This window comes from Nannospalax galili, unplaced genomic scaffold, assembly GCF_000622305.1.
Source record: "Nannospalax galili isolate Female #2095 unplaced genomic scaffold, S.galili_v1.0 scaffold1233, whole genome shotgun sequence".
NCBI classification, from domain to species: Eukaryota; Metazoa; Chordata; class Mammalia; order Rodentia; family Spalacidae; genus Nannospalax; species Nannospalax galili.
The window spans coordinates 219,789-236,652 of record NW_008333791.1 but is presented as its reverse complement, the minus strand read 5'-3'; the positions used below and the strand labels follow the sequence as shown (position 1 = coordinate 236,652).

The 16,864-nt window shown below is 40.3% G+C and overlaps 1 protein-coding gene across 3 annotated transcripts in view; it reads left to right on the top strand.

Moving 5' to 3' along the window:
- Positions 1–6,818: 6,818 nt before the first annotated feature.
- The window catches only part of Ipp (intracisternal A particle-promoted polypeptide), a 38,060-nt gene continuing 28,014 nt past the window's right edge, over positions 6,819–16,864 (top strand). The window contains exons 1-2 of one of the 3 annotated variants that reach the window (XM_008828489.2): positions 6,819–6,917; positions 10,407–10,750. In XM_008828489.2, the coding sequence (XP_008826711.1) occupies positions 10,456–10,750 (295 nt within the window). In that variant the 5' untranslated portion in view covers positions 6,819–6,917; positions 10,407–10,455. Of the gene's footprint in view, positions 6,937–7,064; positions 7,085–10,406; positions 10,751–16,864 lie in introns of those variants that run through there. The other 2 variants (XM_029561293.1, XM_029561294.1) reach the window with 2 other exon arrangements.

The following is a 16,864-nucleotide window of genomic DNA, read 5'->3' as shown; positions in this document are numbered from 1 at the left end:
ATAAAAACACATGCCTTTAATCCCAGTACTCAGAAGGCAGAGACAGGAGGATCTCTATGTGGTCAAGGCCAGCCTGGTCTTCATAGCAAGTTTTAGGCCAGCTGTGGCTACAAGGAGAGATGTGTCTCAAAAAAACAAAAAAAAAAATTTTTTTAAAGACTTGGTAGACAATGACCTCAAATTGATGAGGTTTTTATATGTAGATATATAAAATTATGTCATTATTATTTATGAGAATTATTTGTCATTCAAATGAACAAAACAACCACCATAACAAAACAAAACATGTAACATAGCTATTACACTCAGGTGCCAAAGTCCTTCTGCATGTAAGGCACTATGTAATACTGCTCTTAAATACCTGTTTGCCTTCATATCTGGTGAGTCTATCTTCCCTTAACTGATGTTTCTCTGCTAACAGTTTCTTGCCATTTCATAAATGTCTTGAGCACATTCCCACCATAGGACCAGTGAATTTACCTTCCTATCTGCCCATAATTCTTTTCTGCATGGCCTCTCCATTCAGATCTCTGCTTAAATGCTATGTGAGAAAGGCTCTCTCTGACCACCTGTCTGGAGCAGCATCCTTTCTTCATTGACCCTCTCTGTGTCTCCTTTATCCTTCCTTATCCTTATTCATGGCACTTATCTCCTGACATGTCATAGATTTGTCTGGTGATTCTTTGGCTCCAGGGCCCACCTCTATTCTGCCTAGCTATTTAGACCCTCTCCACCACCACTGTCCCCATTCCTGCCCTGGCCTAGGCCCCCTCCTGCTGGTCCCACCTGAGACTTCTGGACTACCCTGATAATTCAGGCCTTGCCCACTGTGATTTGATTCTCTGCACCCTGACCAGTTACATTCTCCTACTCCAGGGTTCAAATCTACTCTGCTTAGCTAGTAAGACACTACCCATGCTGTGCCCATCCCATCTTGGACCTGGGCCTCTTTTTGGTCATTCCACCTGAGACCACCTGACTAGCCTGCCAGAACCCAGCCACTGGATCCCCATAGCCTTGAACTGATCCTAGCTCCTTTGCCCTGCTTGAGAGCTCTTGACTAGTGAGTTTGAAACCATCCTGTACCGCCAATAAAAAAACCAAAAGTGAGAACCTGAAGCACAGACCAAATAACTATTCATACCCAACCAGAAAGCAACCAAGCTACATCAACAATATAAACAACCAAACTTCAACTAAACAAAGGCAGACTAGGATTTCATACCAGACATAAAATCAACAAAATAAATTCATATACCCAGACAACAACCTCAAAACACAAATAATATGAAAAAAAACAAGAAAATATGTCCTCACCCAAACCTACTAGTCCTACAAAAATGTATTACAATGAGAACTACCCAGAGGAACTCCAGGATGCAGAACTTAAAACTTTGATCATAAATATGATCAAAGAATTCAATGACTTTAAAGAATACACAAATAAAGAACTCAAAGAGGATAGGGATAAACTCCTGACTGAAACTCTACAAATATGAATATATGACTGAATGAAATGACAAAGGAAATCAGGGACTTGAAAAGTAAACAAAGAGACAGAAATATTGAATAAAACCCAATTTGAAAAATTCAATAAGCCAGTTTGAAATGACAGGAGAAAGACTCACAAGCAGAATAAACGAAATGGAAAACAGAATATCAATCTAGACAACAAAGTTGAATAACTGGACTGCTCAAGCAAAGAATATGAAAAAATGCACAGGAATGGAATATTCAGGAAATGTAGGACACCATGAAGAGACCAAATCACAGGCATAGAGGAAGGAAAATAACAGTAATGGCATTGACCAGATCTTTAACAGAATTATAGAATGAAAATTCCCTTAATTAAGGAAAGGCATGCCTATATAGATACAAGAAACATACAGAACACCCATTTGACAGGAACAGAACAGACACTCTCCACATTACATCATGGTAAATACATTAAATGTACACAACAAAGATAGAGTACTGAAAGCTGCAAGAAAAAAACAAATTACATATAAAGGAATAACCATTGGAATTACAACTGACTTTTCAATGCAAACTATAGAAGAGCCTGGACCAAAGTATTTCCAATTTAATTGACCATAGGTGCCAACTCAGAATACTTTACCCAGCAAAACTGCCTATCATAGGGGAAAGGAAAAGAAAACTCTTTCATGACACATATAGGCTGAAAGAATTCACTTCCACCAAACCACCCTACCAAAAATACTCAAAAGTACTGAAGAAAGAAATGCTGTACTGAAGAGGTTACAGAATGAAAACAAACAAAGGTGTAAAGTACGGAAACACAAAATAGATTAAGAACGCAAAGAAAATAAAACAACAGTAACCAATCCACATCTTTCAATAATAACTTTAAATATTAATGGCCTCAACTCCTTAGTCAAAAGACATAGGCTTGTTAAATGAATTAAGAAACAAAATCCTAGGCTGGGCATGGTTGTGCATGCCTTTAATCTCAGCACTTGGGAGGCAGAGGCAGGTGGATCACTGTGAGGTCAAGACCAATGTGGTCTACAAAGGGAGTTCCAGACCAGCTGGGGCTACAGGGAGACCCTGTCCCAACCCCCCCCACACAAAAAATGTCACAAAGGTGATGTTTTTACAGGAGAGGCTTATTCTGTTCAAATATTGAAAGCTGTGGTCTCATTTAATTAACTGGTTGATTTGTATGTGGCAGTGTATGCTCTTACACAACTACTGACCCATGCCAGTTACTGACCTATGCTTTAAACATGAATGCTTTGTCATATTCTCTGATGGGTTGTAAATAAAATATTCCCTGTCTTAAAAAATGAAAGTTTTTATTATATACCATTTCATCTCAATTTTAAGAAGCACAAATTTATATAAGAATGTAAACTAGAAAAATTGATTCAAGAGGGGCTGGAGAGATGGCTCAGCGGTTAAGAACACTGGTTGTTCTTGCAGAAGACCCCAGTTTGAATCCCAGCACCCACATGACAGCTAACAACTGTCTGTAACTCCAGTCCCAGGGGATCTGACAGCCTCTTCTGACTTCCAAGGGCATTGTACGACATGGGTACACTTACCTACATGCAAGCAATACATACATACACATAAAATGAAAAATTTAAAAATGGATTCAAGAATAAAAAGAAAATATGATAGTTTTGTCACCATTGAAGAGAATAAACTGCCAGGTGTGTAGGTGTGGTGGTGCACAGTTATAATCCTAGTACTTGGGAGATGGAGGCAAGAGGATCATCATTTCAAGGCATCTTGACTGCACAATGCCAGCCTGGAGTTCACGAGACCCAGTCCCACAAAAACCAAATAAATAAATAGGCATGGTGGTACACCTATAAGCCTAGCACTTAGAAGGCCAAGGAAGGATTGTGAGTTCAATGTCTCAAAATAACAGAAAACAACAATAAAATATTTGCATAAAGAAAACCACAGATCATATAAATTTATAGACAAGTTCAGCTTCCTCTAATCTTACTCAAGCTCATGTAAAAAGAAAGAAAGAGAAAGGGCTACAGCTGTGAGGTAGACAAAATGCAGACCACCAGGGCATTGCTCATTTCTCCCGTCTGATCCGCTCCTGTACCAGGGGTCTAATCAGGCCTGTGTCTCCCTCCCTCCTGAGTAGACCAGAGGCCCCTTCTAAACAGCCTCCCTGCAGCAGCTCCCCTCTCCAGGTAGCCAGACGGGAGTTCCAGACCAGCATTGTCTCCTGGGACATTGACACAGCAGCCAAGTTTATTGGTGCTGGGGCCGCCACAGTTGGTGTGGCTGGATCAGGGGCTGGCATTGGAACTGTATTTGGCAGCTTGATTATCGGCTATGCCAGGAACCCGTCTCTCAAGCAGCAGCTCTTCTCCTATGCCATTCGAGAGACTTCTCTCTGCGTGGTCAGCAATTAATGCAGAGGCTTATAACTGGTTAGAGTGCTGAGAATAAGTATCTAGTGAATGCTTGGCCCTGAATGGGATATCTATAGCAATCCCCACTCCAAGACTCCAGAAACATCAAGGAAGAGAGGTAAAAAGAATGTAAATGCTGTAGGCTGGAGGATGGGGAGAAGTGCTATGAACTCATGGCAGCTAGTGATGATCACCTGCATGAGATCAAGTCACAATCAGTCAAATTTCCAATAGGCAACACTAATTAGACTCAATCTGTTGAGAGAGAGAGAGAGAGAGAGAGAGAGAGAGAGAGAGAGAGAAATAGAGAGAGAAAGAAATGCTACTAAATTAATATTAAGAAATTAGTTGGGACTAGAGAGATAGCTCAGTGGTTAAGAGCACTGCTTGCTCTTGCAGAGGATTAGGGTTTAGTTCCCACACTCACATGTAGACTCACAACCAGCTATAATTCCAGTTCCAAGGGACTCAATACCCTCTTCTGGACTCCATGGTCACTGCATACATGTGCACTTATATCTATGTGTTCAAAATACTGATACACATAAAATAAAAATAATTTTTAAAAAATTTAAAAATAGGCTTGGTGGTGCCTTCAATCCCAGCACTCAGGAGGCAGAGACAGGCAGATCTCTGTGAGTTCAAGGTCAGCCTGGTCTACATAGTGAGTTCCAGGCCAGCTGGGGCTACAGGGAGACCCTGTCTCAAAAAGACAAAAGAAAAGATTTTTAATGAAAAAAGAAACTTAATCGGCCTATGACTTAGTCTGTCTAGGGTACCATAACAAAATGACATAGATTAGATGATTTCAACAATAGAAATTATTTCTCAAAGTTCTAGAGGCTAAAGTCCAAGCTCAGAGTGATAGTAAGGTAATTTCATTCTGAGATTTCTTTTGGCTTGAAGGTAGCTGCTGATGACTGTGTGATCATAAGACTTCCTGTTTTTGCTTATAAGAAAGTGAAAAAGAAAAAAAGAAAGGAAAAAAAGTTTTCTACTCTCATAAAGACACACACTGATTCCATTATGAAAGTACCTCTGTCATGACCCCATGGAACTGTAATTGACTAAATAAAATCACTTTGGTGGCTAGAATTTCAGTATGTGAACTGGAGAGAGGACACAGTTCACCTATAAACATCTTTTTATTATCCAATCTTATTAATAATCAGAGAATCTAAACTGAAATAAATACGAAATATCATAAGTAGATTATGCAAAATTGAGAAATTTAATATTAAATGTTGACGATGCAGAATAAGGGAACTGATATATACAAACAGTTTGAAAAAAAAGTTATTTTCAACTGGGCGTGGTGGCACACACCTTTAAACTCAGCACTTGGGAGGCAGAGGCAGGTGGATCTCTGTGAGTTCAAGGCCAGCCTGGTCTACAAAGGGAGTTTTTTCAGACCAGCTGAGTCTACAGGGAAATCCTGTCTCAAAAAGAAAAAAAAAAGTATTTTCTTGCAAAATTGAAGATGCACAAATCATCATGTTCCAGCAGTTCTGCTCCTAAGTATGTATACTAAAACAATGTTTTTCAAATTGCTGGGTCCAACATAATAGTAGGTTGCAAAAATAACTTAATAACTTTAGTAGTACTTAGGTTTAATTTCTAAAAAATGAAATCGTGATTCTCGCACAAATATAAAATAGACACATTAAGTACTTTATCTCTTTAGTGAGGAAGTCAGTAGGATGTTACAGGAATTTTCTAGGAGTCTGGAATATTGAAATGAATTAATTAAAAGGGACAAAAGTGATTTAGTATCAGTAAAATGTATTGTTTGGGTATGTTCTACAGATGAAGAGTTATTTTTAGTGTTACTAGTTTTTTCATAAAAAAAAACCTCTGTCAACAAAGTCAGAGCCCGATGGAACTCTCCTTCCAATATCTGCCAGATAATGCCAAGCCTTACACTGAAAGCCTCCGAGAATCCGTTTTGTTCTTTTCTTGTCCTTAACAAGTTTTCTGCAATTTATTCTTGCAGATTTTTTTTTTGCATTGGTAATGAAGCACAAAGTAGAGGTTAAGTGCATTTGGGTAAGTATAAACTACTTTTGTGAAAAATTTTAGATATACAAGTAAATGGTATGGGTTTGATGTAAAACACTTTTTGTAGGAGCTGGATGGATGGCTCAGCAATTAAGAGCACAAGTTGCTCTTGCAGAGGACCTGACTTCAGTTCCCAGCACCCACAAGGAGGCTACAACCATCTGTAACTCAGGTTCCAGGGAATCTGATGCCTTCTGCCCACCTTGTACACCCATACACTTAGATCCACGCAGGCAAAACACTCACAAAATAAAAATAATTTAAAAGTTTTAGTCCATTAAGGGCAAGGATTAAAAAGAAAGTTTGAAAGTCTGGAGAGATGGCTTAGTTGTGAAGAAGTCATACTGCTCTCGCACAGGTCCTGAGTTTGGTGCCATTACCCACGCTGGGCGGCTCATAACCATCACTCCAGCTCTGGAGGATCTGACCTCCAGGCACCTACATTCACGTGAATACACACACAATTAAAATAAAATAAGTATTTATTTTAAAAGTTCGAAAGTCACTACTGTGACACCTTATGACAGAACTGGGCATTTTGAGTTCTCTGTTTTCACCTGGGGTCAGTCCAAGCTCAGAACATGATCTAGGAGACTGGTAGAGTGGTACTGTACAGGTGTTTTTCTTTAACGTCAAGAAAGGTGGACTGACCGAGACACCACAAGAATCGAGAATGCAGACGGAATGGACTAGGAGGACTGGCAACCACAGCAAACCGGAGCCTTCCGGCACAGCAAGAAAACACCTGCTCAGGACAGGGCTGGCAGCCGCAAGCGCAGCGGGGAGGGTCTGCCCACTGAGCACGCCCAATAGAAGGGGGCGGGCAGGGGAGGAGCTTCGCCTGCAGCCCTCTGCCACCCCGACCCGCGGCCGCCCCGGTTGCCCCGCCCCCTTCGCTGCCCGTGCTGCCTGCGCGCGCAGAACCTCGGCGGGCGCCGGCGGGAAGGGATTCGGCGGGTAAGCTGGCTTGCTTCCAGTGCGTGTCTCTCAAGGGGTTGGGAACTTCCTTGTGTCCGGCTCTCTGGACCGGGGACTATGAAAGTGACAGCTTTGGAACCGGCCTCTGCCGGGCTCTCCTCCTCCGGCCTCAGGGGGCGCTCAGGCTGTTGGGTGTTCGCCCTCGGGTGAGCTTCCTCTAGTCTGCACCGCCGCAGCCTCTCCCCACCCCCACCCGGGAAACCCGAGAGCGTCCCGGGTCGAGTCGGTCGCACGGAATGGATTTCCGCCTGCAGCATCGCTGCAGTTTAGAGCTAACTCTAGGTCTTTCCTCCAACTCAAGCACTTGTTTTGATGCGCTGCGGGAATTCTGATCCCTTTCCGGAAGTAGCTTTCAGATGCTCTTGACCGTGAAGGCCACCAGTGATCATCCCCATCGTTTCCTAATAACTGCCTTTCAAGTTTGGATTCCCTTGAGGCATATTCCTTAGATCCTATGCAGTGTCCAGAGCTGGTTTTTTTTTTTTTTTTTTTTTTTTTTTTTTTTTTCCGTCTGGAAACACCATCAACTCCTATGTCACCTTTTGGGATGAGATATTCCAATGGTAGTGGGATGGTATCAGCGTTTACTGAGAAGGGTGGTACAGAGATTTCCACATCTTCTCCTGGACTGACTAGCGAACTGTTTCGTTTAACAGGTGGCATTTTAACTTGGTGACTGGCTGTGCTTTGATGCCTTGAGGGCAGGAGACAAAGGGTCTGCTGATAGGAAGAAATATAATAAGCCTGACACCCCTGTCATGTTTAATAATATCTGCAGGTCAGATTTCTATGTAGAGGGAACTACGCTATGTTTATGTGCTACTTAATTGTAGATGTTGACATCATGTGCATGCTGATGTGAAATGTTTTGTTGTTTGTTTTTGAGACAGGATCTCACTTTACAGCTCTGGCTGGCCTGGAACTCTCTATGTAGACCAGGCTGGCCTTCATTTCACAACGATCCACCTGTCTTTGCCTCTGGAGTGGGACTAAAGGCATGGCCCACCATGCCCAGCATTGATGTGAAGTTTTAACAGCTCCCTTAAAACTTATCAACTTTTCAAAAAGATAATGCTTAGATAGTCTTGATTATCAGCTTTTTAAAATTTTTTTTTGGTCTTTTTGAGGCAGGGTCTCCCTGTAACCCCAGCTGTCCTGGAACTCAGTATGTAAACCAGGGTGGCCTTGAACTCACAGAGATCTGCTTGCCTCTGCCTCCCAAGTGCTGGGATTAAAGGCGTGTGCCACCACGCCTGGTGATCAGCTTAATTAATTTGACTTGTTTTATTAGATGCTATATACTTAACATTTTCTTCTCATGTCAGTCTACAACAATTCTGTCAATTTTATTACCAATTTTCCTTGGTGCCTAAATTATGACCATAATCATCTTGATTTCCTCTTTTTTTTAATGTCTTATTTTTTTTAATTTTATGCGTATGAGTGTTATGCCTGCATGTATGTAAGTGTATCCATGTCTTGGAGTGCCCAGAGAGGACAGAAGATGGTATCAGATCCCCTGTAACTGGAGTTATTATTATTATTATTTGTGAGAGTGCTTTGCCTGCGTGTATGTAAGTGCCCCCATGTTGTACAATGCTTGTAGAGGTCAGGAGAAGGCATTGGATCCCCTGGAACTGGAGTTATGGATGGTTGTAAGCCACCATGTGAGTGCTGGGAACTGAGCCTGGGTTCTCTGCAAGAGCAGCCAATGCTCTTAACCACTGACCCATCTCTTCGCTTCCAGGTTTCCTCTGCGTTTTATCTTCTTGTCTTTTATATTGCAGGATTTCATGGTTTCTTGATTCAATTCAGAAGGTAACTTGAATTAACCTTTGATTCTCATTGCAGCGTCTGTAAAATTTTGGTTATCTCCTAATTTATGCTTCTGAAGAACCTAACAGTTCTGAAATGACTAGTGATATGTTCATTTTTGTTAAGTCTATAAAGACTCAGGTACACATTTCTGTCCTTGAGTTTCAAGGCCCTTTTTCTAAAACCTGACCTAATAATTTCTGTGTAATGTGATGTGTTAGGTAAAACCCTAGGCTTAGAGTAAATTACCTCAACTATCAATATTACTAAATCTGGGGAAACTTTGATATTTAGTTTACTTTTCTGTGATCTGAGAGAAGATTATCTTTTCTTCTCTCTTAATTATTATAAAAATTACAATTGACATAATTTGTGGAAAAGCTAAGCTAACAGTTCAGGCAAGGATGGTGGTACATGCCTGCAGTTCCAGCACTTGGGAGGCAGAGGAGGAAGAGGCCAGCCTGGTCTGTAGAATTCTTTATGTATAATGAATTCCAGGCAGCCTGGGCTTCAGAGTGAGACCTTGTCTCATAAAACAAAAATTCCAAACATTTTGTTATTTCTCATTTCACAAACATTCGAAAAGCTGGTATATGATATGCTCTAGCAGTGGAAGGTAGTCCCTAACATAAAGGGACTATCTTTCAAGAACTTTGTGTATGTTTGTGTGTATGTGAACTGGGATTAGGATGGTGGGAGTATCTAACAAGGTAGAGTGTGATATAGGAAACAGGTAAGCTTAGGATGAGCACCAAATCTAGAGGAGAAACAGGGAAGAGTTTATTTGAAAAAGTTGTATTTGAACGGAGCTTTGAATTATAACAAAGATCGACAAAAGCTTTGTATGCTAAGGGAAGAACCAAGTTGAAGGATTTTAAGCAGACATGTGGACTGATCACAATGGATTTTTAGAAGTTCATTCTGGCTGTGATGTGTACTTCCTTGCTGCAATGTTACGATGACTTCTTTTTGCCTTTATACTTTATTTTCTTTATGCAAGGGACTTAATTTCCTCAGACCTTAATTGTATTTTTCTTTTAGTACCCAGTTCAGATCTTTCTTCTGTGAAGCATCCTCCCGAGATTTCTAGCCTACAGTACTTATTCCATTATCTGAAAGCATACTAGAAATGGTACTATACAGTTTAGCTCTTACTTGTTTGATGTGTAGTTTATGCTCTTAAATAAATTGTTAAGTGTTGAGAATGTGAATAGAAAACGTGTTAGCAAAAAGATTGTTTGGGGGCTGGGAAGATGGCTCAGCACTTAAGAGCACTGACTGCTCTTACAGAGGACCCAGCCTCAGTTCCAGCTAACAACTGTCCCTAACTTCAGTTCCAGGGTATCCGACGCCCTCTTCTGACCACTACAGGCATTGCATGACACAGGTGTACTTACATACATGCAGGCAATACACATAAAATAAAAATAATGAATAAAAGCCGGCCATGGTGGCGCATGCCTTTAATCCCAGCACTCGGGAGGCAGAGGCAGGTGGATGTCCGTGAGGTCAAGGCCAGCCTGGGCTACATTATGAGTTCCAGGATAGCTGGAGCTACAGGGAGACCCTGTCTCAAGAAGACCAAATAAATAAATAAATAAATAAATATTTTAAAGGTAATGTTGTTTGATCTCTTTTTATTTTGTTTCTCAGGTAGAAGCAGATAATGGGCAGCAGTCCCTTTAATTAATCTGTGATCATCATGGCTGATGAGGGGTGTGCCAAAGCTGGTGGTGATAGTCCATTTTCATCAGATAAACATGCCCAGCTCATCTTGGCGCAGATCAACAAAATGAGAAATGGACAGCATTTCTGTGATGTGCAGCTGCAAGTTGGGAAGGAAATTTTTCAAGTTCATCGGTTGGTTTTGGCTGCCAGTAGTCCATACTTTGCAGCTTTGTTCACTGGAGGAATGAAAGAGTCCTCAAAAGATGTTGTACAGATTCTAGGAATTGAAGCTGGAATCTTTCACTTACTTCTAGATTTCATTTACACAGGTATGTTACAATAGCCTGTGGATTTGATTGAAGAATGATGTAATCATCCATGCGCTACAGTGGGAATGGAAATAGATTTAATATATATGGAAGGAATTTTAGCAGCCTATTATCATGAGACTTTTCTTTTTGATGGGAGTCTCACTGTGATGATCAGACTAGCCCAAAACTGGGCTCAACCTGTTGTCCTCCTTCAGCTTCTCAAGTAGCTGAGACGGGAGAGTATACCACCATGCCCATTCAAAAGTTCCTATCCTTTGACCCAGTACTCATTTCCTTGGAATCTTAAAACATTAATGCTGCAGACAAATATTTATGAAACAAAATTTTGTTTTATATGTTTATGTTTTCTTGTTTTATAAACAGTATATAATTGAAAACAATTTGTCTCCCAGTTAATGTAGTTAAATTATCATGCACAGTGTAGAATGCTTTCAAATAGTTTTTTATGTATTTATATTTATATATATATGTGTGTGTGTATAATATATGAACCCCAACTTTGTAAATAAAAACGATCATTTGGGGGTTGGAGAGATGGCTCAGCATTTAAAGTGCTATTCAAGCATGAGGATCAGAGTTAAGATTCCCAGAACCCATTTAAATGCTTGGTAGATGTAATAGACTGCCTGTAATTCCAGAGCTTGAAAAGCAGAGGCAGGATCCCCAGAACAAGCTGCTAGCTAGTCCTGCTGCATCAGCAAGCTCGGTTCAAACTGAGAGACCCTGCCTCAATAAATGAGATGAAGAGTGATTGAGGAAGACTCCTGACATCAAATCTCAGGCCTCCACATGAATACATGTGCACATGCATACATGTGCATGCAGACGTGTACCCACGCACGTTCAGACTCACATAAACCACACACATACACAAACAAAAAACGTGTAACAAAACAAAAATTTTGAAAGAAATACACTGAAGAATATACTGTGTTACTGCAATATATATGTGTAAGTGTGTGATTTTCATTTTTATACATTTATGTCTTAAAAGTTTTTTTCATAATGAATGTCCATTACTCTTCTTGGTTTTTTTTTTGTTGTTGTTGTTTTTTTTTCACCAAGGTAGCCCTTGTTGGCTTCAACTTACTGTGTAGTTGGCCACAAACAAAAAAATATTTGGAAAGAAATACTGCATTTGGTCTAGTTTTGAAAATATACTGTATTCTCTTTAAGAAACCCTTTGGTGGGAGCTGGTGGGACAGCTCAACAGGTAAAGGCACTTGTCACCAAGCCTGATGACCTGAGTTCAATCTCTGGAACCCATGTGATGGAGTATGAGAACTGATACCTGCAAGTTGTCCACTGATCTCTAAATAGTCACACATGCCCACATGCAAGCATGCATTCACACACACGCACACACACATAAATGTAATTTAAAAATTAAAAAATTAGGGCTGGAGAAATGACTCAGTGGTTAAGAGCACTGGCTGCTCTTACAGAGGACCTGGGTTTGATTCCAGCACCCACATGGTGGCTAACAACCATCTGTAACTCCAGTTCCAGGGGATCTGACACCCTCTTCTGACTTTCTCAGGCATAGAATGAAACAGGTGCACTTACATACGTGCAGGCAATATACTCATAAATATAAATAAATTAAAAAATATTTTATTTATTGTCTATGTATTACTTGCATGTAGGTAAGTGCACCCATGTCATGCAGTGCCCATGGAGGACAGAAGAGGCCATCGATCCCCTGGAACTGGAATTATGGACAGTTGTTAGCTGCCCTATGGGTGCTGGGATTTGAACCCAGGTCTTCTGCAAGAACAACCAGTGTTCTTAACCACTGAGCCATCTCCCCAGCCCCCAAAATAAATAAATTTTTAAAAAATTTTTAAAAAACTACTTGGTGAAAGATAATTAGGTGACCCAATAAAGTAGTTTTTAATGCATTGTGTTTAAATTTAGAAAATTACAAAATGATTTTTCTCTGTATTGTTTCATATTCCTTCTTGAAAAAATGCAATGCAGTTCTGCTTTTTACTTGTCTTCCTTAACTCTAACCCTAAGCCTATGTTAATGTGCAAATTAAACATTAAGGGATTTTTTTTTAACTTATTTTTTTTATTATTATTTTTATGTGTATGAGTGTATTGCCTGCATGCGAGTGCACCTGTGTCATGCAGTGCCGCGGAGGTCAGAAAAGGGCTTCGGATTCCCCTGGAACTGGAGTTAAGGATGGTTCATAACCACCATGTGAGTCCTGGGAATCGGACCTGGGTCCTCTGCAAGAGCAGTCAGTGCTCTCAACCGTTAAGCCCTCTCTCCAGCCCCACATTAAGGGATTTTTTTGACCTCACTGTTCCAAATAACTTGTGTGAGGTAATTAACTACTTCATAATTCCTTCCTGCTTCATTTATTTGAAAGCTATAAATTAGTAGATTAATACCTGAAATTAGTGTTGAATTATATAAAAACAGGCAGTGCCTTGTGTTGCCTGTTTTTCCTGTTGTCTGGCAGTAAATTCAAGAGATCGATGAATAAGAATGTTCATGGCATTATCACCATATTGCTGGTGATTAGGACTTCCATTAAAAAATAAAAGATGGCAAACTACTGACCATTTCTGGGATATAATAATTTCAGAGGATTGACATTTAAGGCAAAGTTGGTATCAGTAAACTGCATTTGGCTACTAGAAATAGATGTAAAATAACAAGATACACAAGATTCCACATGGTTGAATGCATAATGGGCATTTCTAGGCTGGTATGGTGACTTTACAATGTCCTTAGAGTTCTAATATTCTTCTAGTATTTTGTTCTGTCCTCTATAAAATGTAACATCTAATCTTTTTATCACTGAATTCCAGCTAATGGAGGAAGGAGGAAGAAAGCTTTTCTGGGGGCTCAGCCATCAAGAGCACTGACTGCTCTTGCAGAGGATGTAGGTTTGGTTCCCAGCACCCACATGGTGGCTAACAACCATCCAACCTGCAGTTCCTGGGGATCCAGTGCCCTCTTCTGACCTCCGTGGGCATTACATGACAATGATGCACTTAAATACATGCAGGCAATACACTCATTTACATAGAACAAAATAAAATTTTAAAAACATTTTGGGGTCTTTTTGAGACAGGGTCTCCTTGTAGTCCCAGCTGGCCTGGAATTTGCTATGTAGACCAGGGTAGCCTCAAATTTACAGAGATCCGCCTGCCTCTGCCTCCCGAGTACTGGGATTAAAGATGTGCACCTGTGTGTATGTAGACCTGGCATAAAATAAAATTTTTTGGTAGCCTTTCCCAACAACTGCTGCTTATATCCTAAGGACCATACATAGTTAAAAATCTCACCCCTATCTATATAGGAGGGTCAGAAGTGTAACTTTCATTAGGGCACAGTTTTTACAGCAAAATCAAGGTCCTGGGCTGGAGAGATGGCTCAGCAAGGAATGGTGCTTGCTGCCAAGCCTGATGACCTGAATTTCATCCGCAGTACCCACATGATTGAAAGAGAAAACAGATTCCCACAAGTTGTCCTTTTTATTTATTTGTTTGTTTTTGGTCTTTTTGAGACAGGGTCTCCCTGTAGCCTCAGCCATTCTGGAACTCACTATGGAGACAAGGCTGGCCTTGAACTCACAGAGATCTGCCCGCCTCTGCCTCCCAAGTGCTGGGATTAAAGGCATGTGCCACCACGCCTGGCAAATTGTCCTTTAAAAAAAAAAAAAAACTTTATTATTTTTATTTTATGTGTGTGAGTGTATTGCCTGTATATATGTAAGTGTACCCATATCATGCAATGCCTGAGGAAGTCCCACGTGGGTGCTGGGAATCAAACCTGGGTCCTCTGTAAGAGCAGTCAGTGCTCTGAACCACTGAGTCATCTCCACATCTCCAGCCCCATCTTTTTTTTTTTTTTTTTGTAAGATAAAGAGTCTTACTATATAGCTCTGGTTGACCTAGAGCTTGCAATGTAGACCAAGTTGGTCTCAAATTCTTAGAGATCTACCAGCCTCTGCCTCTACCTACCCATATGCTATAATTCTAACTTTTTTTTTCTTTTTTGGTCTTTTTGAGACAGGGTTTCCCTATAGCCACAGCTGTCCTGGAACTTATTAAGAAGACCAAGGCGGCCTCAATTTCACAGAGAGCTGCCTACCTCTGCCTCCAGTGTGCTGGGATTAAAGGCATGTGCTACAATGCCTGACTCATAATTCTAATGTTTTATTTTGATTTTTTAATATTTTTATTATTTTTATGTGTATGAGTGTATCGCTTGTATGTAAGTGCACCCATGTCATGCAGTGCTCACATAGATCAGAAGAGGGTGTTGGATCCCTGAAACTAGAGTTACAGAGAGTTGTTAGCTGCCATGTGGGTGCTGGGCTCCAAACCCAGGTCTTCTGCAAGAGCAGTCGGTGCTCTTAACTGTTGAGTCATCTCTCCAGCCCCCATAATGCTAATGTTTTGGGGCTTTTTAAAAAATATTTTTTATTTTTATTTTTATGTGTATAAGTGTATTGCCTGCAGGCATGTGAGTGTACCTATATCATGCAATGCCACGGAGGTCAGAAGAGGGTGTTGGATTCCCCTGGAACTGGAGTTAAGGACTGTTTGAAGCTTTCATGTGGGTGCTGGGAATCGAACCCAGGTCCTCTGCAAGAGCAGTCAGTACTCTTAACCGCTGAGCCATCTCTCCAGCCCCCATAATTCTAATGTTCTAACACGTGTTTTCTGCCTTAAATTTTTGTTCATTTCATTTGAAATCAAATTATCTGAGTATGAGATCTAGCTTTGCCACCAACTATATGATAATTAGATATTTTATTTAGTTGTAGTCTTTCATTCTTTCAACAAATGTCTACTGAATATTTTGTTGAATAATTTTTTTGAGCTAAGCACCAGTAAGAATAAACCAGACATGTGACACACACTTGTATTCTCAGCACTCTAGAGGTTGAGGCAGAATAGTTATGAGTTCTAGGACAGTCTGGACTGTATAGCTAGGCTCTGTCTTAAATAAAAGGAGCTTTAGAGAACCTAATTTTCCTTATTTTTTTTAAATTTTATTTATTTATTTTTTGTCTTTTTGAGACAGGGTCTCCCTGTAGCCCCAGCTGTCCTGGAACTCACTATGTAGACCAGGCTGGCCTTGAACTCACAGAGATCAGCCTGCCTCTGCCTCCCAAGTGCTGGGATTAAAGGCATGCGCCACCATGCCTGGCTAATTTTCCTTATTTATAAAGTGGGTATTATAGCACTGTATAGTTGATAAGAAAGTTAAATGGGATACATTATAATAAATATGAAAGTACTTCGTAACCTATAAAGTCCTGTTATAGGGCATTTATTATTCTCAAGCAATTTGTTATTATCTGTCCAGGAATAGTCATTCAACTCACATATCTCAACTCATGATCTGCTTTTAATGCATATTTATAATTCCCATTTCATTCTCAGTTTCCTCTGCAGCTATTGTGACATACTGCTTTGATATATATTTCTTTTCTTTTTTTTTTTTTTTTTTTTTTTTTTTTTTTGGTCTTCTTGAGACAGAGTTTCCCTGTAGCCCCTGCTGGCCTGGAACTCACTATGTAGACCAGGCTGGCCTTGAACTCACAGAGATCTGCCTGCCTCTGCCTCCCAAGTGCTGGAATTAAAGGCCTGCGCCACCACGCCTGGCTGATATATATTTCTTATGCTTCTGGAGAAACTTCTGTTTAAATTCCGTATTCTTACTGTCACCTTAATCTCTTTGACTAGTCACTCAAAAACTATTTTTTTGAGCATCCATTTGGACCAGGTCATTGGAAATAGAGAGGGTCAAGCCTTGCCTGCACTGCTTTATAAATAGAATCAGGAGAAAAAATTTTGGACAGATAGTTTGTTACAGTCATTGTTATAATAGGGATAAAGTGATTATTATAAAAGGCTAAGGGTGTAGGTCAGTGTGGTAGAGTGTCTAGCATGTGCAAGTCTCTAGAGCCTTAAAAGGGATAAAATATAAGACTGAATGAAAAATTCTTTAGGTAAGAGAATTACAGTCTTCCCCCGTCCCTTAAATATAATTGGCTATTTGATAGTCTCTCAAAATCATTCTATAAGTTATGAAATGAAACTGAGCATGGTGGCACATGCCTATAATACCAGCAACACTTGG